The 22,370-nt window shown below is 41.1% G+C and overlaps 1 protein-coding gene across 5 annotated transcripts in view; it reads left to right on the top strand.

Annotated features, from left to right (window-relative positions):
• Positions 1–22,370, top strand: part of PPP2R5A (protein phosphatase 2 regulatory subunit B'alpha) — a 356,054-nt gene that overhangs the window by 146,150 nt on the left and 187,534 nt on the right. For 4 of the 5 annotated variants that reach the window (XM_029593245.1, XM_029593244.1, XM_029593247.1 and 1 more), the window contains one exon: positions 19,930–20,022. The exons of the other annotated variant lie outside the window; for it this stretch is intronic. In XM_029593245.1, coding sequence (XP_029449105.1) covers positions 19,930–20,022 — 93 coding nt within the window. The remainder of the gene's footprint in view (positions 1–19,929; positions 20,023–22,370) is intronic. 5 annotated transcript variants of the gene reach the window in all.

The raw sequence follows: 22,370 nt of genomic DNA, 5'->3' as shown, positions 1-22,370 counted from the left end.
GGACTGTATTTTGATGATATACTATGGATTTTGCTTTCTAGACTTTTTTTTTCTTTTCCTTATGTATTTGCATTAGGATTCAAAATTTCTTTGTTTCATGTAAAAATGATTAAACTTTCAATAAAAAAACAAAACACATGGGTAGTCTATAAGGAATTGCACAGTACCTTGCAAGACTGGGAAACTAGACATTTAAATTGCAGATGAAATGTAATGTGACTGAGTGTAAAGTGACACACACAAGGGGAAAAATTCCCAGCTATATATACACACACAATGCTGTGTTCCATGTTAGGAGTTAATATTCTGGAAAAGGACCTTGGAGTTATTGTGGACAATATATTAAAATACTCACCTCAGTGTGTAGCAGCGGTCTAAAAAGCAAATAGAATGTTATAGTTTCTATTAGCATTTCAAGGACAGTGAAATGCTAAGAGAAATTAGGGAAGCTAACCAAACTGGTAGTGCAGTAATGGAGATTTCAATTAACCCAGTATTGACTGGGTAAGTGAAACATCAGGGCATACTAGAGAGAAAACGTTTCTGGATGGAATAAAAGACAGTTTTATGGAGCAATTGGTTCAGGAACTGACTAGAAAAGGAGCAATTTTAGATCGAATTCTCAGTGGAAAGCAGGATTTGGTGAGAGAGGTAACATAGTGGGGCCGCTTGGTCATAGTGATCATAATATGATCAAATTTGAATTAATGATTGGAAGGAGGAGACAGTAGATAAATCCACGGCTCTAGTGCTAAACTTTCAAAAGGGAAACTTTGATAAAATGAGAAAAATAGTTAGAAAAAAAATTGAAAGGTGCAGCTACAAAAATAAAAAGTGTGCAACAGGAATGGACATTGTTTAAAAATACTATCCTAGAAGCACCGACCAGATGTATTCCATGCATTAAGAAAGGTGGAAGGAAGGCAAAACAATTACTGGCATGGTTAAAAGGTGAGGTGAAAGAAGCTATTTTAACCAAAAGATCTTCATTCAAAAGTTGGAAGAAGGATCCATCAGAAGAAAATAGGATAAAGCATAAGCATTGGCAAGTTCATTGATAAGACAAGCTAAGAGAACATTTAAAAAGAAGTTAGCCATAGAGGCAAAAACTCACAATAAAAACTTTTTAAAATATATCCAAAGCAGAAAGCCTGTAAGAGAGTCAGTTGGACAATTGGATGATCAAACAGTTAAAAGGGCACTTAGAGAAGATAAGGTCATCGCAGAAAGATTAAACAATGTCTTTGCTTCGGTGTTTACTGAAGAGGATGTTGGAGAAATATCCTTTCCAAAGAAGGTTTTCATGGGTGATGTTTCAGATGAACTGAACCAAATCATGGTCTATCATGGCCTACCACCTGGAAGGTATGTGGTAGGCCAGATAGACAAACTGAAGAGTAGTAAATCTGGACCAGATGGTATGCACCCCAGGGTTCTGAAACAACTAAAAAATGAAATTTCAGAACTATTAGTAAAAATTTGTAAACTCTCATTAAAACCATTGGAAGATTGGAAGATGGCCAATGTAACCCTTATATTTAAAAAGGGCTCCAGGGGTGATCTGGGAAACTATAGACCAGTGATCCTGACTTCAGTGCTGGAAAAAATCGTGGAAACTGTTATAAAGAATAAAATCACAAAACATTTAGATAGGCATGGTTTGATGGGACACGGCCAACATGGATTTACCCAAGGGAAGCCTTGCCTCACAAATCTCCTACATTTTTTTGAAGGGGTGAATAATCATGTGGACAAAGGTGAACTGGTAGATGTGGTGTATTTGGATTTTCAGAACACATTCGACAAAGTCCCGCATGAGAGGTTTCTATGAAAACTAAAAAGTCATGGGATAGGAGGTGATGTCCTTTTGTGGATTGCAAATTGGGTATAAGACAGGAAACAGAGTAGGATTATATGGTCAGTTTTCACAGTGGAAAAAGGTAAACAGTGGAGTGCCTAGGGATCTGTACTTGGACATGTATTTTTAATACAAGTGGATTGTGATGAATTGCAGGAGGACCTTGCGAGACTGGAAGATTGAGCTTCCAAATGGCAGATGAAATTTAATGTGGACAAGTGCAAAGTGTTGCATATAGGGAAAAATAATCCTTGCTGTAGTTAGACAATGTTAGGTTCTATCTTAGGAGTTGCTGCCTAGGAAAGAGAAGTAGGCGTCATAGTGGATAATACATTGAAATTGTCATCCCAGTGTGCTATGGTGATTTAAAAAGCAAACAAAATGTTAGGAATTATTAAGAAGGGAAAAGAAAATAAAACGGAGGATGTCAGAATGCCTCTGTATCGCTCCATGGTGAGACTGCACCTTGAATACTGTATGCAATTCTGGTCACCGCATCTCAAAAAGGATATAGCTGCACTGGAGAGAGTGCGGAGAAGGGTGACCAAAATAAGGGGCATGGAATGGCTGCCCTATGAAGAAAAGCTAAAGAAGTTACTGATCAGTTTGGAGAAGAGACAACTGAAGGGGGATATGATAGAAGTCTATAAAATCATGAAAGGACTTGAACAAGTTAATGTAAATCGGTTGTTTACTCTCTCAGATAATAGAAGGACCACGGGGCACTCTATGAAGTTATCAAGTAAACTCATTTAAAGCAAATCAAAGAGAATTTTTTTTCACTCAGTGCATAGTTAAGCTCTGGAATTCATTGCCAGAGGATGTGATTGCAGCAGTTAGTGTAACTGGGTTTTAAAAAGGTTTGGATAAGTTCCTAGAGGATAAATCCAAAAACTACTATTATGGTGATTAATAAGCAATAGTAGCTTGTGATTTATCTAATGTTTGGGTACTTGCCAGGTACTTGTGACTTGGATTGGCCACTGTTGGAAACAGGATACTGGGCTTGATGGACCCTTGGTCTGACCCAGTATGGCATGTTCTTATGTTCTTTTTTTTCCAAATAATTTCTAGAACACAACTAAGAATATAAAAAATCCACTGCATAAATCCATGATACGACTACATATTTGGCTACTGGATGTAGCTTTGGTCACTCTATCTCAGAAAAGATATAGCACAACTAGATAAGGTACTGAGAAGAGCAACAAAGAAGGACTGGAATGGCTTCTTTACAAAGAAAGGTTTAATAGATTGACTCTTCAGCTTGGAGAAGAAATGACTTAAAGGAGTTATGTTTGAAGTTTATAAAATCATGAGTGGTCTGTGACAAGTAAATAGGGATTGGTTATTTATCTTTTCAAATAGGATTAGAGCTAGAGGATGTATTATAAAACAAACTAGTAATAGATTTAAAACAAATTTAAGAGGATTTTTTTTTTCAGTTCATGCACAGTGGAATTTGTTGTCAGAGAATGTGACCTAGGCCAGTATTATAGCTGGTTTTACAACAGTTTGGACATGTTTCTGAAGGATAAGTATATTAACAGTATTGGCCAGGGAGGCTTGGGGAATGTCACTTCTTAATGTCAGGAGCTGGGAGTGAATAACAGTAATGGATCTGCTCATAAGGATCTTTTGGGTACTACTTCCAAGCAACTTGAATTGACCACTGCCAGAGAGAAAATGCTGGGCTTGATGAGCTATTGATCTGACCCAATGTGACATTTATGCTCTCCCTCTTCCCTACTTTGGTCATGGTGTTTAGGCTTTGTTCCATGTCAGAACTACTACCACAGGTGATAGGAGGAAGAAGTAATGGAACAAGCTGGTAATTAAATTAAATAAAATAAAATAAAATTCTGGTCTCTCCTTAAGTAATAAAAGACTTAATACTGACCAGACTTGAAGTGCATTAGTAGAACTACTGTATATAAGTAGGATAAGACAGACAGAGAGCTACTATTCAAAGAGAAAAATAAACTTGAAGTGAGGTTAAAAGCCATGAACTTTTGCCTTATTCTGATGTTTTGCTTGTGTTTTTCTAATGTACATACGTTAATGTTTTTGATAATTTACACTGTTTTTGATAAAAGGGAAACACATCTGATAGCAAGAAAATTAAATACACTAGAATTTTCTTACAGTGACTTTTTTTTTTTTTTTTTGCAAAGCAGCTTCCTTCTGTTCCTTAGATCTTCAGTTCAATTGGATCCAATCCCAGCTGAGCTACAAGTCCATGACCCTTCTTTAACAGCTACTTTGAGGTTTCCCCCCATTTTTATTTCTTCATGCTTTACTCTATAATGCAAACATTATAGCAATAAAAATAAAAAAGTCCTGGGTAGGAAATTTTATAAATCAGAAACCAAAAAACCTTCCCTAACAAATATTGAACTAGGAGTGTCCAATTCTTAAATCAAAAGAATATGTATATATATTTAAATGGAGAAGGCATAGCCATCATACCAACAGGCTAAACGCTGCAATATTTTCTGCATCTACCTTATGCCTGAATATGCCAATTAAATCAATATTCTGGCATAAGGTAGTTGCAGAAAATAATGCAGCATATTTAGCCTGTTGGTATGATGGTTATGCCTTCTCCATTTAAATATATATACATATTCTTTTGATTTAAGAATTGGACACTCCTAGTTCACCATTATAGCAGTACCAGACTCTTCTAACGCAAAAAGTATTATTGTTTTAAACTATTTCTTTAGTTATTTAACAAGCAAGAAAATATGTAATGTTAATTCACAATTCATTTAAACAGGAAATTGAATTAAGTTCATCAAGGTTCATATCTCTGTGAAAGTTACTGTTCAACCTGAAAGTAATAAGTTGAAAAAGTGGGTAACATAACCACATGTAGTTGTGAGTAACTAGGGTGTATACAAAACTTTAATACCTATTCCATTTTTAACACAAAACCTGTGCCCCATTTTTATGAAACTATATTAAATATCCACTTTCAAATATAACATTTGTTAATTACCTTTGAGGGTTACAGTTTATTTTGGAAATAATTGCTGGCCTTAAGGCTCTAGGCTTTCAACTTATAAATGCAAAGGTTTGTGGGAACCATGATAATCATGTTTTCTCACAGGACAAGCAGGATGGTAGTCCTCACATATGGTGACATCACAGGATGGAGCCCAATCACGGAAAACTTCTGTCAAAGTTTCCAGAACTTTGACTGGCCCCTACTGAGCATGCCCAGCATGGCACTAACCCTGCAGCCAGCAGGGGTCCCCCTTCAGTCTTCTTTTTTCCATGCAGCAGTAGCCTCGCGGTTAAGGAGCTCTGAAGAGATTCCTGACAGGAATTTTCCTTATGGAATTATTTAAAGTTAAATTGCCCCACAGAGGTGCCGCCTCTAACTTTTCTCTGACCGTGGTACTCCGGTAAGTTTTTACCTGTTTTCCGTCGATTACCGTCGAGTTGGCCCTTGCGTCCTACAGGCCGTCGACCGTACCACAGCTCAATTTTTTTCAATGGCCATGGCGTCTGGGTTCCATCGGTGCCCGGACTGTACTCGCACCATGTCTATCACAGACCCCCATGGAGTCTGTGTAATGTGTTTAGGCCATGAGCATGATGTCCTGACTTGCACCAAATGTGCCCTCATGACACCAAGAGGTTGCAAAGCCAGAATGGAGAAGATGGAACTCCTTTTCTGTGGTCAAACCCCTACTCCGTCCATTGCATCAACGTCGTCGGAACCGGCATCGTCGACTTCTTGCCAGCATCAACCACCGACCGGTGACCGGCCATCGACACCTCTACTCCCCCTCAGGATCGAGGGGATCGCAGGGAGAAACATCGACATCGTAAGACTCAGACCATCGAGGGAGCGAAATTATTGACCGAGCCACCGTCCGAGCCACCGTCGAAGAAGCCCCATCTAGGAAAGGCACCGACCATTCCTGCGACCAGGTCACCGAGGCAACCCTCATCCGATCGGGGTTTGGGAGCCGCGATTCCGCCTGTAAAGGTGGTCCCTCTGGCTATGCCTCTGCCTCCCTCTTCTGTTCTGGAGCCGGGGCTGCTTGCTCCAGGTCTCCGAGAAGAACTGGACCGGATGGTTCAGGAGGCCATCGACAAGGCAATACGTCTTCAGGTCCCTCCGACACCGGCACAGATTGTGGAACCTGTCATCGACCCAATTTCAGCAATGCTGGCACCGCTGCTATCCAGAATGGAAGCGCTGATGACTGCCCTTCCTCCGATGGATCCCGAGTCTCCGATGCCTCTGCCCTCCCCGATGACAGCTTCATCGGGAGGAGAAACACCGTTCCGCATCCCTCCATTGGGTGTGTTGCCTCAGCCATCGATACCGATGCGTCCCTCGCCATCGATTCATCCATCGATGCCGATACATCCGTTGGCGCCACCGAGTCATCCATCGATGCCCTCGATGCCTGCACCGGTACCTTCGATGCCATAATCTGTGCCTCCGGTGATTCCTCTGATTTGTTTCGGAGCCTAGACCAGGACCCTCAGGTATCCAACCCCCTTCACTTCCTAAAGGACAGTCTTCTGATCCTTATGACACTTGGGGTGATGATACTTGAACAGACACCGATGACTTACCTTCACCACCTTCTCCCACTGAAAGTAGAAAGCGTTCTCCTCCAGAGGACCTCTCATTCATAAATTTTGTGAAGGAAACGTCTGAGTTGGTTCCCTTTCAACTACAGATGGAACAGGACGATAGGCACCAGATGGAGTTACTCCAATTCCTGGATGCCCCCAAAGTGATCACCTCTATTCCTGTTCATCAGGTGCTTCTTGATCTCCTCAAAAAGAACTGGGAAAACCCTGGATCAATTGCTCCAGTACATAGGAAGGCTGACACTACTTACTTAGTTCAGTCAGCCCCAGGCTTTCAAAAAACCCAGCTTGACCACCACTCAGTTGTGGTCGAGTGTGCACAGAAGAAGGCAAAAAGGTCAAAACCCCACTTGTCTACCCCGCCTGCTAAGGAACAAAAATTCCTAGACAACATTGGTCAATGAGTATTCCAAGGGGCCATGCTCATCTCCCAAATTGCTGCCTATCAGCTTTACATGATCCAATATAATAGTCATCTTTAAGCAGATACAGGACTTCTCAGAGTCCCTTCCAGAACAATTCCAAGACCAGCTACAAACCCTTGTAAACAAAGGATTTGAAGCAGGCAAGCATGAGATTCGAACATCTTATGACATTTTTTATACCTCTACCAGAGTGTCTGAGCAGCTATTTCGGCAAGATGGTGGGCCTGGCTCAAGTCTTCTGACCTCTGCCCAGAAGTGCAAGACAGATTGTCCAACCTACCATGTATCGGAGATAATCTGTTTGGAGAACAGATCCAACGAATGGTGGCTGAATTGAAAGACCATCATGAGATTCTCAAACAGCTCTCTTCAATGCCTTCTGACTTCTCCTCAAGACAGCCCTTCAGGAAGGACTCTAAGAAGTCATTCTACCGCCCAAGGAAGGCCTGTCTGCCACCAGCAAGGTCTTGTATTACCAGACCTTATCAAAAGCCTCTGCCTCGCCAAGCCCGAAAACAAAAGCCACAAGCAGCTCCCCAGCCTGGATCTGCTTCAGGTTTTTGACTTCCGCTTGGAGAGCAGCAGCCAGATTCCTCTGCCAAGCATACCAGTGGGAGGTCGATTGTGCCACTTTCACAACATGTGGCAGTCAATCACGACAGACCAATGGGTATTGGCAATCATTGCTCGGGGTTACCATCTCAACTTTTTCATCCTGCCACCGGACTCCCCACCTCTACAGACGTGGGGGAAGTCTGACCACTCCATTCTTCTGGATCAAGAGGTCTCTCTCCTTCTCCAGTCAAAAGCAATAGAACCCGTTCCGCACTTGCAGCAAGGCCTCGGGTTCTATTCCCGGAACTTTCTGATCCCCCAAAAATCGGGGGGTGTTCGTCCAATTCTGGACCTATGTGCTCTCAACAAGTACCTCCAACGGGAAAAGTTCAAGATGATAACCTTGAGATCGCTTCTACCTCTTCTACAAAGAGGAGACTGGCTCTGCTCTCTGGACCTCCAGGACGCATACACCCACATTGCGATCACTCCAACTCATCGCAAGTACCTGATGTTTTTAGTAGGCCTTAAGCACTATCAATACCGAGTGCTTCCGTTCGGCCTAGCGTCTGTACCACGAGTCTTTACCAAATGTCTCGTGGTTGTTGCAGCTTTCCTCAGAAAAGAAGGTGTTCACGTCTACCCCTATCTGGACGACTGGTTAATCAGGGCTCCAACCCAGCAAACTGCTCGGTCGTCCCTCAATTTGACTCTACACACTCTGATTTCACTAGGATTTCTCGTCAATTACGAAAAATCCTATTTAGTCCCATCTCAAACCTTGTCGTTCGTTGGGGCAGACTTGGACACTTTGCAGGCAAAGACATTTCTACCTCAACAACGAGCGCTAACTCGCATGTCTCTTGCTCACCAGTTGCAGTCTCAGAATACTGCAACAGCTCGCCAATTCCTTGTCCTTCTCAGACACATGGCATCCTCAGTTCATGTCACACCGATGGCCCGCTTGGCCATGAGACTCATACATTGGACTCTGAGTTCACAATGGATTCAAGCTATTCAGCCTCTGCCTACCATTGTCCACATCTCCGACTCACTCAGTCTGTCTCTCGCCTGGTGGAAAAATCAGACCAATCTCCTCCAGGGATTGCTCTTTCAAATGCCAGATCCTCAAGTCATTCTCACCACTGACGCTTCCAACCTCGGGTGGGGAGCCCACGTGGCCAATCTGCAGACACAAAGATCTTGGTCTCCAGAGGAAGCCAAACACCAGATAAATTTCCTGGAGCTTCGAGCAATGCAATATGCTCTCAGGGCTTTTCAGGATTGCCTTTCCAATCAAGTCATCCTGATTCAGACCAGATGGCCATGTGGTACATCAACAAGCAGGGAGGCACAGGCTCCTTCCTTCTGTGTCAGGAAACTGCGCAGATTTGGGTGGAAGCTCTCTCCCACTCGATGTACCTCAGGGCCACCTACTTGCCGGGAGTGGACCGTGTGCTGGCAGACAAGCTGAGTCGCATCTTCCAACCGCACGAGTGGTCTCTCAACCCCTTGGTAGCGAACTCAATCTTTCGACAATGGGGATATCCTCAGACAGACCTCTTTGCGTCCCCTCAGAACCACAAAGTGGACAATTACTGCTCCCTCATTCGCAGCAAACACTCTCAGTCCAGAGATGCATTCTCCCTCTCATGGGCAACCGGTCTGCTTTATGCATTCCCTCCACTTCCTCTTCTCTCGAAGACTCTCGTGAAGCTACGTGATAGCACCTCACTGGCCACGCCAAGTGTGGTTTCCAATACTACAGGATCTTTCCATCCACAGGCACATTCCCTTGGGAAAGGACCCGCATCTGATCACTCAAAACAACGGATGCCTACGCCATCCCAATCTTCAGGCCTTGTCTCTGACGGCATGGATGTTGAAAGGTTAATCCTTCAACCACTTAACCTTTCAGATTCCGTTTCTCGTGTCCTGATTGCTTCACGGAAGCAGTCCACAAGAAAATCTTATTCCTATAAATGGAAAAGGTACACATCATGGTGCACCTCGCAGTCCCTTGATCCCTTTTCCTGTCCAATCCCAAGATTTTTGGACTATCTCTGGCATTTGTCGGAGTCAGGTTTAAAGACCTCTTCAATCAGAATGCATGTCAGTGTGGTAGCCGCCTTCCATAAAGGTGTCGGGGATGTTCCTATATCAGTACAACCCCTTGTAACACGCTTTTTAAAGGGCTTGCTCCATATCAAACCACCTTTACGTCCTCCGGCCCCTTCTTGGGACCTTAATCTGGTTCTTGGTCGGCTCATGAAACCACCATTCGAGCCTCTTCACTCCTGTGCCCTAAAATATCTCACATGGAAAGTGATTTTCCTTTTAGCTATCACTTCAGCTCGCAGAGTTAGTGAGTTACAGGCCCTAGTTACCTATCCGCCTTACACTAAACTCCTGCAGGACCGGGCGGTACTCCGCATTCACCCTACTTTTTTACCCAAGGTAGTTTCGGAGTTTCACATTAATCAATCCATCATACTACCTACCTTCTTTCCCAGGCCCCATTCCAATCCAGGGGAACAGGCTCTGCATACCCTTGACTGTAAACGGGCTCTAGCGTTCTACCTAGACCATACAGTTGCCTACAGGAAGAGCACTCAGTTATTCGTCTCTTTCCATCCCAACAAATTAGGGCAACCTGTGGGTAAGCAGACTCTCTCCTCCTGGTTGGCGGACTGCATATCTTTTTGCTACCAGCAAGCAGGCATTCCTTTTCAAGACCGTGTTTAAAGCACACTCTGTGAGGGCCATGGCGACTTCAGTAGCACACCTACAATCAGTGCCGCTTCCTGACATTTGCAGGGCTGCCACCTGGAGTTCTCTCCACACTTTCGCAGCCCACTATTGCTTGGACAAAGCCGGAAGACAAGATTCCATCTTCGGCCAGTCTGTCCTGTGTAACTTATTTCCAACGTGACGTACCTACACCCTTCCGCCTGCCCGGTGGGGTTCAGGATGCCCTCTACAAAATTCTACCCCAGTTGTTGTGCCTGTTGCACGACGTTGGGTACATTTGGTGCATGTTCGGACATCCTCAGCTCGGTACTCACCCATATGTGAGGACTACCATCCTGCTTGTCCTGTGAGAAAGCAAATGTTGCTTACCTGTAACAGGTGTTCTCACAGGACAGCAGGATGTTAGTCCTCACGAAACCTGCTCGCCACCCTGCAGTGTTGGGTTCGTAATGTTTTGTTGTTTTTTCGGCACTGCCTGTAGCTTTCAAATAAGACTGAAGGGGGACCCCTGCTGGCTGCAGGGTTAGTGCCATGCTGGGCATGCCCAGTAGGGGCCAGTCAAAGTTCTGGAAACTTTGACAGAAGTTTTCCGTGATTGGGCACCATCCTGATGATGTCACCCATATGTGAGGACTACCATCCTGCTTGTCCTGTGAGAAAAAGGCCAGCGTTTTAAAACACTGGCATATGTTATCATCTATACCGGTATTTGTTGAAAGACCTATTTTTGCAGTAAAAAACTGGCAGAATTTGGGAGGCCAATTGAAATCCCGTAAATTGAAGGGACGGGGGCTGATCAAGAGCATGGCCAGACTATATGTGGTGCCTGCTCGGTGTGTAAACATGCCCTGTTGCTTAAAGAATTTCAACACTCTAAGTTAAGATATCCTTATAGGTTGCCAGAATTGTTCTCGTGTGATACTAGTGGGGTCATTTATGCAATTGTATGCCCGTGTGGGCTAGTATACATTGGTCAGACTACTAGAGCAATTCGATTGCGAATTATTGAACATAGAAGCAGGATCAGATCTGTTAAGGTGAATGCCCCTCTAGTTGATCATTGGGTCGAGTATGCTCACACATTGGAAGATATAAAATTCTTTGTTATTAAAAAGGTGTAATTACCTAATGGGGGTGATTTATCCTCTATGTTGAGACGGATTGAACAGCCCTTTATTTTTAAATGGGGTACTGTTTTCCCCGGAGGTTTAAATGGCCCTATAAAATGGAGTGCATTCCTGCATGTGAGCTAATAAGAATATAGGTGTTTGGAATTTGGGAGGTTGTTGATTTTCTGATTGAATTAAGTATTGATGAATGGGTATATATAAGTAGGAGAAAGTGACTTGACGCTATGACGTTCTTTACAAGTGATACCTGTTCGTTCCGGTTGAATGGTGAGTACTCTGTGTGGGTAGGGGGTGTTTAGTAAAAATTTCTTCACTTGGATAAAAAGATATTTGATTTATGGTAGCTGCCTGTTTTAATTTAGATATATGGATTATAAACATGATGTAATACTCTGATGTTAATGAATATTGAGAAAACATGTTTTGCAGTTGAATATAGTTTGTGAGACGGCTGGGGTACTTGAAGGTTAGTTTGGAGCTCTTTTTGGAAAGTTTACGGGTTTGAGACATTGAGAAACCATAGAAATGTTTAAACATGGTTTTATGTTTGTTTTGGGAGTAGGTGGGGAGTCGGTACCTGTTACATTGATGAGTCCCTGAGGAAGCCCCAGGCAGGGGTGAAACAAGGATCTTTGTTGGATGGATTGAATAGAACGGATGGACCGGAAGGAATATTGTGTTTTATGAAAGTATTTTGAGAAGAGCCCGATTGGATCGGGAGGTACCGTGGTGTGCAAAGGAATCATTGAGGAAGAACTTGTATGGTCTTGGGATATAAAACGGTTGATAAGATTATTAGTTTAAGCATTGTGGATGTACTGGGTAATAGATAATTAAAAATCAGTAATAAATAGTGGAGTATATATTGCATACTTGGATAAAAATATGTAACAAAAAAAGTATTGGTAAAAGCATGTAATGTCACTATGTTTCAGGTGTTAGTTTTTTAATAGTACGAATGGTGGTGTGTATGCGATGGTTAGTGAGTTTTAATACTGTCTAGAAAGATGTGATTTTATATTTTGTGATACCAATAAAGTTATTGTACTGATATATTATATGTATAAATTATTCTCTTCATGTGTATGTAATTGTCAGATGGGTAGAGAATTATTTTGAAATATCCCTGTGTATTGTTTACATCTGTCTGTGGCAAGAAAAAGGATACTAAGGGATAAATTCAAATCCTATGCCATAAGGCATTTAAACTAAACAAGGGGGTGGCAGGAGGAGAGTGGAGCGTCACCCCCAAACAACAAAAACAAATACAATAATGAAGAATGAAGGGGGGGGGATAACAAAGGTCAGTTGAATAAGGCAAAAACCAAGCCTAAGAAAAGCACTAATCAGATCAGTCAAAACTGGAGTGCTATGAGCACTAATACTCGCAGTCTGGGCAATAAAATCCCAGACCTGCAAGCCTTAATGGTGGAGACGGACTTGGATGTTGTTGCTGTTACGGAGACATGGTTCACGGAATCTCATGATTGGGATACGACCATACTGGGTTATAACTTGATAAGGAAGAACAGATAGGACAGAAAAGGGGGAGGAGTAGCTCTTTATGTCAAAAACAATATCCAAACAACTGAACTGCAAGATTTTAGGGGTAGAGAAGAAGCATTATGGGCTGTCCTAAAAAAAAAAAAAAAAAAAAAAAGAGGATGGTGTATCCATCTTTACCGGAGTGGTTTACAGACCTCAGACTCAAACAGAAGAACTAGATAGAGAGCTGATAGAAGACATACAAAAACCATATCGGATCGGTTTACAAAGAACAAGGGAATAACTGAGACAATAACTAAGGTAATTAACAATAGAGGTGAATAAGGCAAAGTTACAATTAACAAGGAGTAAAAAACTTGGAAGCTTAAATAGCTGGAAGAAAGTAAAGGCAGGAAGTAATTGCAACATAATACAATAAAGAATATGGGTTAAAGCTTAAGATGCTTTAGACTGGAAGTGCCAAGGAGATTTTAATCTGCCGGACATGGACTGGAGAATCTCTTCTGCGGAATCTAACAGAAGTAGAGAGATAGTGGATGCCCTGCAAGGGGCTCTGTTCAAACAAATGGAAATAGTACCCACGAGGGAGGGAGTTACACTCGACTTAGTGCTCACTAACGGAGATAATGTCTCTAATGTTCAGGTGGGTGCCCACCTCAGCACCAGTGATCATCAAACGGTATTGTTTGATATCACAACTAGGTTATGGAGAAGTCACACAAAGACCTGAGTTTGGCAATTCAAAAATGCTGACTTTGCCGAAATGGGAAAATTCCTGGAGGTGGAACTTGAAGATTGGGAGAAAATAGGAGAGGTGGAACAGTGAGCAAACTAAAAGGAGCAATTACGAAAGCAACAAATCTATATGTTAGAGAAATAAGAAACCAATCTGGTTCACAAAGAAGGTGGCTGATGTAATAAAAGCAAAAGAAGCAGCTTTTAAGAAATATAAAGGATCCCAAAAAGTGGAACACAGGGAGGATTATGTGGTGAAACTGAGGGAGATGAAAAAAGTAATCAAGAAAGCAAAAAGTCAGGCAGAGGAAAGGATTGCCAAGAAGGGTAAAACGAGATGAAAAAACATTTTTCAGATACATCAAAGATAGGAGAAAGGTCCATAGTGGTATAGTGAAATTGAAAGGTGATAAGATAGACAGAGATGAAGAAATGGCAGAAATACTAAACAAATACGTCAGTTCAGTGTTCACTAAGGAAGACCCTGGAGAAGGGACTGTCACTTGTTAACATAACTGTAGAAGGAGGTGGAGTAGACGAAACTCAATTTACAGAAGAGAATATATGGGAAGAGCTAGGAAAACGGAAAGTGGATAAAGCCATGGGGCCTGATGAAGTTCATCCCAGAATACTGAGGGAGCTCAGATATGTGCTGGCGGGTCCGTTGTGTGACCTGTTCAATTGATCCCTGGATAAGGGTGTGATGCCTAGTGACTGGAGAAGAGTGGTGGGGGTCCTGCTACACAAGAGTGGGAACAGAGAAGAGGCTGGAAACTAAAGGCCAGTTAGCATCACCTGGGTGGTAGGAAAATTAATGGAGACTCTCCTGAAGGAAAGGATAGTGAATTATCTACAGTCAGGAGGATTGCTGAACCTGAGACGTATGGTTTCACCAGGGGGAAGGTCCTGTCAGACAAATCTGATTGATTTCTTTGATTGGGTGACTAGAGAGCGGGATCAGAGAAGAGCACGCGATGTAATTTACTTGGATTTTAGTAAATCTTTTGATACGGTCTCACATAGAAGACTCATCAACAAAATGAGAAGCTTGGGGGTGAGTTCCAAGGTGGTGACGTGGATTACAAACTGGTTGACAGATAGAAGACAAAGTGTAATGATAAATGGAACCTACTCTGAATAGAGAATGGTGTTAAGTGGAGTGCCGCAGGGATCAGTGTTGGGACCGGTTCTGTTCAACATCTTTGTGAGCGACATTGCAGAAGGGATAGAAGGTAAAGTTTGTCTGTTTGTGGATGGTACTAAGATCTGCAACAGAGTGGACACACCGGAAGGAGTAGAGAGAATGAGACTGGATTTAAGGAAGTTGGAAGAGTGGTTGAAGATATGGAAGCTGAGATTCAATGCCAATAAGTGCAGAGTCATTCATGCGGAGTGTGGTAATCCAAAAGAACCGTATGTGTTGGGAGGGGTGGGGGGTGAAGAGCGGATGTGCACAGAACAGGAGAGAGACCATGGGGTGATAATGTCTAACAATTTGAAGTCTGCAAAGCCAATGCGACAGGGTGATAGCTAAAACCAGATGAATGCTGGGCAGAGTACATGCAAATTAAAGGAGAATTCAGGAAATAAGAACAAAAAAGAAAAAGACAACTTGTTGAAAACCGAATTTACATCTTACTGGACTACATTTAACCACTGCCTAACTGCAGCGATTCTTTTTTTGCCTCGATAAAGCTTTTGAGTTGTTCAGGTTAAAAAAAAAATATATAGTTATTTCTTTCAAATTTTACAACACATTTACATGGGAACCTGAGATAAAAGGAGGCACCCACTGCCAATGCTTCTTGTTTTAGTGCTAGAAAAATGTTCCTTTTCAACTGTTGTTTTAGTTAAATCTGGAAATATTCTCACATTACTTCCCATAAACACAGCCTTTATTTTCTTAAAATAGGCACACATGATTATTCCCAAATCATTTTCGTTGATCTTTCTGCTACTTCATATGTAGATGTTTCAAGAAAAACTGTTAGATTTTCTAACACATTAGGAGCCACTTGAGTTTGCTGGTTACTACGTATAGGTAGAAAGTATATCTTATCCAGGGGTAGAGTTTGCTCTGTGGGAATTTCCAAAACTTCAAGGAAATATCATTTTATTGTAAACCTGGGAAATTCTCCAATAACCCTGGGGAAATTTAGTACCCTGAAATTCAAATGCCTCATTTTGTTTTCAGTATTTTCAATTTTTCTATTAATAGCATTACAGTCCTGTATGATGGTTGCCTGTACCTGTTTGGCTTGATTGAGATCAGTCTCTATATTTTGTATTTTTCCAGAAATTTCCTGCCTATGTCCTTGAAAGTTCTTATTCAATGTTTCCAGTTGCATTGACACAGTACTTATTTTCCCTGAGCAATCCTCAAAAGCCTTTACCATGGCTAACGATAGATTCCATAGCGAATCTAACATTACCACCTCCGGTTTCTGCATAGCCAAAGCTACTTCTGGAGGGAGAGGGCACGACACAGACCTCTCACCTCCTCCATTGATCTGGTCTCCTCTATCCAGGTCCAAAACTCCGATGAAGCTCTCTCTGTTGTTCCTGGAGGTCTGCGCCGGGTCTTCCATCGCAGCTGCCCCCTCAGGTTGGGATACCCGATCTCCCACTTTGGGGCTCGGTCCCAGTCGCAGCATTGAGGTCCCTCACGCAACCGGAGGGAGTCTATCGTCCAGAGGGCTAAGGGATACTACTTCCGAGGTCGGGTCACATTATCCTTCCTGTGACCAGACAGCTGGACCTCTTAGCTCCAAATTTGCCAGTTTCGTGACGCACTGAGAGATGGTTCCTCTGTCCAGTGGGAAGTGCTGGAACTGAGGGGTAGTTCCTGGTTTTCCCCTTTCGTTTTGAAGGCATATTAAATTCTTTGAAACTTTTTTCCCCAAGAAAAACGCCAGAGCAGGTCTGTGCAGCGTATCTGTTCAAATCGCCATCTTGACTCCCTTGTACTTTTTGTACTATTCTGGTGATATAAAACTACTGCTAATAGGAGGAAACAATTTTCCATGTCATAATAAAAAATAAAAAAAAAGCTTGTGTTCATCATAATGCAGCATTTTAACATATCGGCAGTAATTTCCTTTAAATTTTCAGGTCTAACACATACCTCTCGTACATTTTCAGGATCCCAGAGATCACATTAACCTTAATTGTTCATTCTTATTCTTTTAGCATTAGAAGTTTCTTAATACAGAGTTGCACACTTACAGGTGAATTTTTAAAGTAGTTATTTATGTGAATGTACATACTATCCGGGCAAAACCTATGGACAATTTAGTGGCACATATTGTAGCAATTTTCAAATGCCCAGTTACATATGTAAAGTGCATTTACACATGTAAAACACAGTTTTAAGCATGTAAATACTTTTGAAAATCAGGCTCTTAACTGCACACTTTTTCTTCTCTGCTGCCAGTTGATGATCATTTATCAAGGTGTCTGTAAGCTACTGATTCTTTTTCCTTTTCAGCCATTCCACAAATCCAACCATATAGTTCCACAGCAGGGGTTCATTTTTTATATCCTTCATTGCATATGCAGTTTTCCTGGTCCTCACTAGACAGAAGTATCTTTTTTCAGAGTCTTCCATGATCGGGTCCATTTTCCTTTGTTTCCATAGTGGAAGCTCTTATGAATCCTGTGTAGTGTCTGCTCTGTTTCCAGTTCATGACACAGCATGGCTCTTTCTGTTCTTTGAAGCTAATCTCAGTTGTCTATCTCCGAAATAAAATAATTTTCTCATGATTTTTGCTATGGGAACATTTGCCCCAAAATCTCTATGGAGACAGTATTTTCCCTGACTCTCTACTGCAGCACTGAGTCTGTGATCCCATTCAGCATGATCATGCTCTATCTTCTGTCTTTGGATTGCTTTTCCCCAGGCCCTCCATAGAAACGCTGTCCATAGATTTTTTACATCCCTAATCATATCGTTTGTCCTCCCCATATCAAACAATCATTTATAGCACAGAACCTGATTGGTTCCTGGTGAATACAAAATGAAAAGTTGTGGAGGCTAGGTATTGTGCAGGATCTTTGAAGGACTTCAAAGGGGCGTGGGATAAACACTGTGGATCCATAAAGTCTAGAGGACATGAATGAAGAGTGGGTGGCTCGCAGGAATGACTGCTACTACCTGGAGATAATACCCTTATTCAATAAACATACACACGGTTAATGCAACTCCAACATTGCTCTAAGAGCCCAACATTGCTCTAAGCTTCAACGGCAAGAGGAAATGTAGAAAAAAGGATTTCCATTCACAAAAATGCGGGGAGTAGCTTGCTTGTTACGGCGGTTACTACCCCAAACCAAATAAGCCTGATACTTCACGCATATCCAGCATAGCTCTCTGCTTCAACGGCAGGGGAGAAAGTCTGCTACTTCACTTTCAATGCATATCCAGCATAACTCTCTGCTTCAACGGCAGGGGGAATGAAGAAAAGTGGATCTATATACAGACAAGAATCAACAAGGACTGAATTACATAGTTTGGGTAAACAAATAAGCATGGGTGTAGCTTGCTTATTGCGGCGATTACTATCCCTAACTAATTAAGCTAGATATTTCACTTAGATGCAGTTCCAACACTGCTCTCTACATTAATGGTGGGGGGTGGAAGGGAAATAGAACCAAAATGTTACTAAGAGCCAAGAGAAACAGATAAGTATGAGAGAAAAAAAAAAGTGCGAAGCTCGCTGGGCAGACTGGATGGGCAGTTTGGTCTTCTTCTGCCGTCATTTCTATGTTTCTATGTTATCTCTTCCTGAGATCCGTGTCTCCCACCTTTTGGCTTATTGAAGGCAGTCTAAGGCAGCCACAGAATACAGTATTCAAACAGTACAGCCTTTTCCTTACTATTTACAAGTGTGACCCGGCAGCCATTTTAGTAACAGCACACAACCAAAACAGAAAATCACTCAGAGCCCCTAATTCATTCTTACTAGTGTTTCTCTGTTTCAGCATTAACTTTTATTAAGTTCCATAGCCTTGAACTTAGCTAAAGCTTACCAACACTGTTACTAAAAATCTGCAATTCCCCTGGATTTTACTTTCAATGCAGAGCCTTTAGCCTTCCATCCATATCTTCTTCCTTTCCATCCTGGCTGTGTTCTTGAGACCAATTTTTTTAAAGGCTGCTGGCTCCTCTTTCCTGGCTCTTTATTCTGACCTGTTTCAGCTGTTCTCCAGAAAGGGGAATCTGTGCTTTGTTTTGCCTCCTGCTGGCATGAATTCCTCCAGTTATGCTTTCAGACATTTTAGGATCACTGTTACAGTGTACATCAAGTGAAAATGGTAAAGAGCATTAAGATATGTACAGAAATATTCTTGAGATTCTACTTTTAAAAACATGGAATTATACTGAAAATCTGAAATTGCAGTACAAATAACTATTGCTAAAAACAATTACCGTACTGAAAGTAATCAGTAGGAGCAAGCTTTAGCTAACTGAGTGCAGCAACTGGAACTTGGTGCAAATATATGCAGGAAAGTATGTAATTAAAAATGAATCTTTACCACTAGAGAATGCATAGGGCCTTATTTTAAGTGGATATTGTGAAATGCCACTTTAAGCAGTGAGTTCAATTGGTTAATATATAACCTTTGGTCAGGGTTTGCATATAATGTACAGTACTGTATTCTGTTCAAATGGACAAAATTTTGTGTATATGTCTTGGAAGTATTTTTACTTTTCAATATTACTGCCAACATATGCTGTTAGAACTGCCATGTTACCTTCACTGCAGATTCTCTGAAGACCAGCAGTTCACTATAGTCATCCTGATGGTGCTAATACAGACATTGTTTCCAGAGTTTTTCAGTAAATTCTTTGAGATCCCTCTGAGCATGCATGGTACTTCCTGCATTCCTTTGACCCCACACCATACCTCAGTTTGTCATTTTCCATGGTGCATATCACATGTGTTTCTTCAGCAGCTGTGATCCGTTTCTGATCTGTCCTGATTTTTTACATTATTGTACATTAGTAGTTTTTATTCTTAGCCTTTTGTTTTTTTTATTTTTCTAGAATTGAACTTATTAGCTTAATTACAAAACTGAGGCACATTGTGGAGATACAGATGCACAGGAACTACTTTGCATGTTCAGAGGGATATCTAAAAATGTTCTAGAAAACTCCGAAAAATGTGTCCATGTTAGTGCCTTCAGGTTGATGTCAAGCAGACATGTGACCCATGAACGACTGTCCTCAGAGAACACCTGTTATAGGTAAGCAACTTTGCTTTATAGGCAGTATTAGCAAAGCACTGAAAGAATTTTTTTTTTTAAAGTCTAATCTGGTGGGGCATTTTGTGGTTTTGCTTTCTTGCAGTTGGTTTATGAATTTTTCCTGAGATTTTTGGAGAGCCAAGATTTTCAGCCCAGTATTGCAAAGCGATATATCGATCAGAAATTTGTACAACAGGTAAGCCTGTAGCATTTATTTTTGTAATTGGAAGTAACATGTTCAGGCCATACCAATGGCTCTGTGTTTAATTGCTGAGTTATGTTTCCCACTCCCTTGGCCGGCCAGGCTTGAGGATGCTGTAGAGACAGTATCCACAGTTCTTGGTGAGAGGGAGTCCCTGTTATGAAACAGTGGCACCTAGTGTCTGAGTTTAGGGCCCAAGATTCTAGAGTTCTAGAACAAGCCCTGGTGCATGGCTGCCTGTCAAGATCTTTCTATGTGATGACTTGGCTGAGTTGGAAGGGGATATACAATAGGGAAAAAAATTCCTAGATAGTTGCAAATGAAAACTCTTTGCACCAGATCTCAGTTCTGTTTTTGATTGATCTGAAAGCTCAAAAGGAGCAAGAGGAAACTGCCACGCCCCTTCTCCCCATTCTACTACCAAAAAGAAATGTTACATATTCATTGTGACAAATAGAAATTATTTTGTAGAAAAACACAATTTATGTAATGCGGGTATAATAAAAAAAAAAAAAAAAAGTTTAATTCTGACAATTGATGTAGAATAATATGCAAAGGAAATGTTGTTTGCCTTTCCTTTAACAGGTCTTTAAATTAATGTTTCTTTGAAGTAAACATTCTTTAATTAAAGCAGCACTAACCTAGTTGATTAGAAAGTGGCTACGTTATATTTCTATTCCATTGGTGTATAGTATTACTTGTTTTATGTCTCCAACAAAACCTTAGTCACCAGCAAGACCTCTTATTTTGTTGTTTGCTGCCTTCTGATGCTTCTAACAGGGATGTACAGCTAGGAAGGGAGTTCAATATTATGTCACTTTTTAATAATGGAATCCTATTTTTTCTTTCTTTATATCCTTTAAACCATTGAAAAAATACCCCAAAACTGGGTCATCAATATTTCTTCATTAAAAACAGGAATCCCTTTTCACAAAAAATTCGCCATTTTGCATGGAAGATACAGGCACCGCGTTGCGAGCACTTTGAAGTCTTAAAATGCGAGTACATGATTATAGAGATAAAACTTTGGTGAGCTGAGATGTGCGGTGGGCAAGCGATTTCCCCTGATGAAGAATCTATTCAAAATTTGGCCTCGGGTAAAAACACATTTGCGGATTGAGGTCTCAGCGTCTATAATCAAGCTAAGTACTTTTTGTCGGTCTATTAAGACAATGAAAACATAAGAAGCAAATTTTTTGGCGAACTGTTCTCATTGGTTTGTCAAGGATTTACTTTTCACAACTTTTTTATAACAATATAACAAAAAAAGTTTTTTGTGATAAATAATAAATTAAATATAGGGGGATGGTGATCTGTTCATGATTAAAAATAACAAGGATAACCTGGATGGTTCCTTGAAAAGTTTATGAAACAACCACTTTCCTCTTAATTAAATTTTTGGTCAAAAGAAATTTTTTGTGAAAATGGATTCTTGTTTTTAATGAAGAAATATCGATGACCCAGCTTTTGGGTATTTTTTCAATGGTTTAAAGGATATAAAGAGAGAAAAAAATAGGAAAATGTTTGATGTGGGTTGTTTGATGTTACTTGGTTTAGTTACCCCCCATTCGTGGATTTTTGGATTGGTGACTTTTTAATTATGGGCATTACTGATGATAGCATCATAGGAATGAGAATTTCATACAGCTTTGATGTTGATGTCTCAAGGTAAATTTGATTCTTACAAACCAGGACTCTTTAACTGTCATGTTTTGGAATATTGAAGGTCTGGAGCAGTGTGGAGATGATTTATTCTGGCTCTAGGATGGGATAGAGATTCAATTGGGATCTGTAGGTTTATATAAGGAGATTTATCTTGGGCAAAGAATTTTTTCTGCATTCTCTTGGCATAGTTGGTGTTTGGAAACAAAAAGGTTGTTCAGTGTATCACTGGAAGATAGAGATAATTGGGGCTTTAATAATTATTTAGCTCATTAAGTGTGTATAATGCACAAGATAGTATGGATTTTTTAAAAATTTACTTTGTATTATTATAATCAAAATACATTAACATCAGATAAATTATGGTTTTAATGTTCATTCCCCAAAAGAGTTTACAGTCTTGAGTTTAAGCACTAAGAATCCAGTGATGTGTTCAAGATCACAGTATGTATGATGGATATGAGATCTGATCTGAAGTCTCCAGGTTTTCAGAAGTATGGTTGATGTGTAGAAAATTCTCTTAGTGGAGGTGGTGGAACAAAAATGGTATCAGAATTAAAGAAAGCATGGGGCAACTACAAAGGATCCTTAGCAATGAATAAAGCTGGTTTGAAGTAGGTAGGAAAAATTGGTAAAAGAGATGGTCTTTGACTGCCGTTGGTTTCTGTGTTTCACAGCTC

Source organism: Rhinatrema bivittatum, chromosome 3 (assembly GCF_901001135.1).
Source record: "Rhinatrema bivittatum chromosome 3, aRhiBiv1.1, whole genome shotgun sequence".
NCBI classification, from domain to species: Eukaryota; Metazoa; Chordata; class Amphibia; order Gymnophiona; family Rhinatrematidae; genus Rhinatrema; species Rhinatrema bivittatum.
Note: the sequence above shows the minus strand (reverse complement) of the source record. Positions and strands in the feature narration are given on the sequence as shown.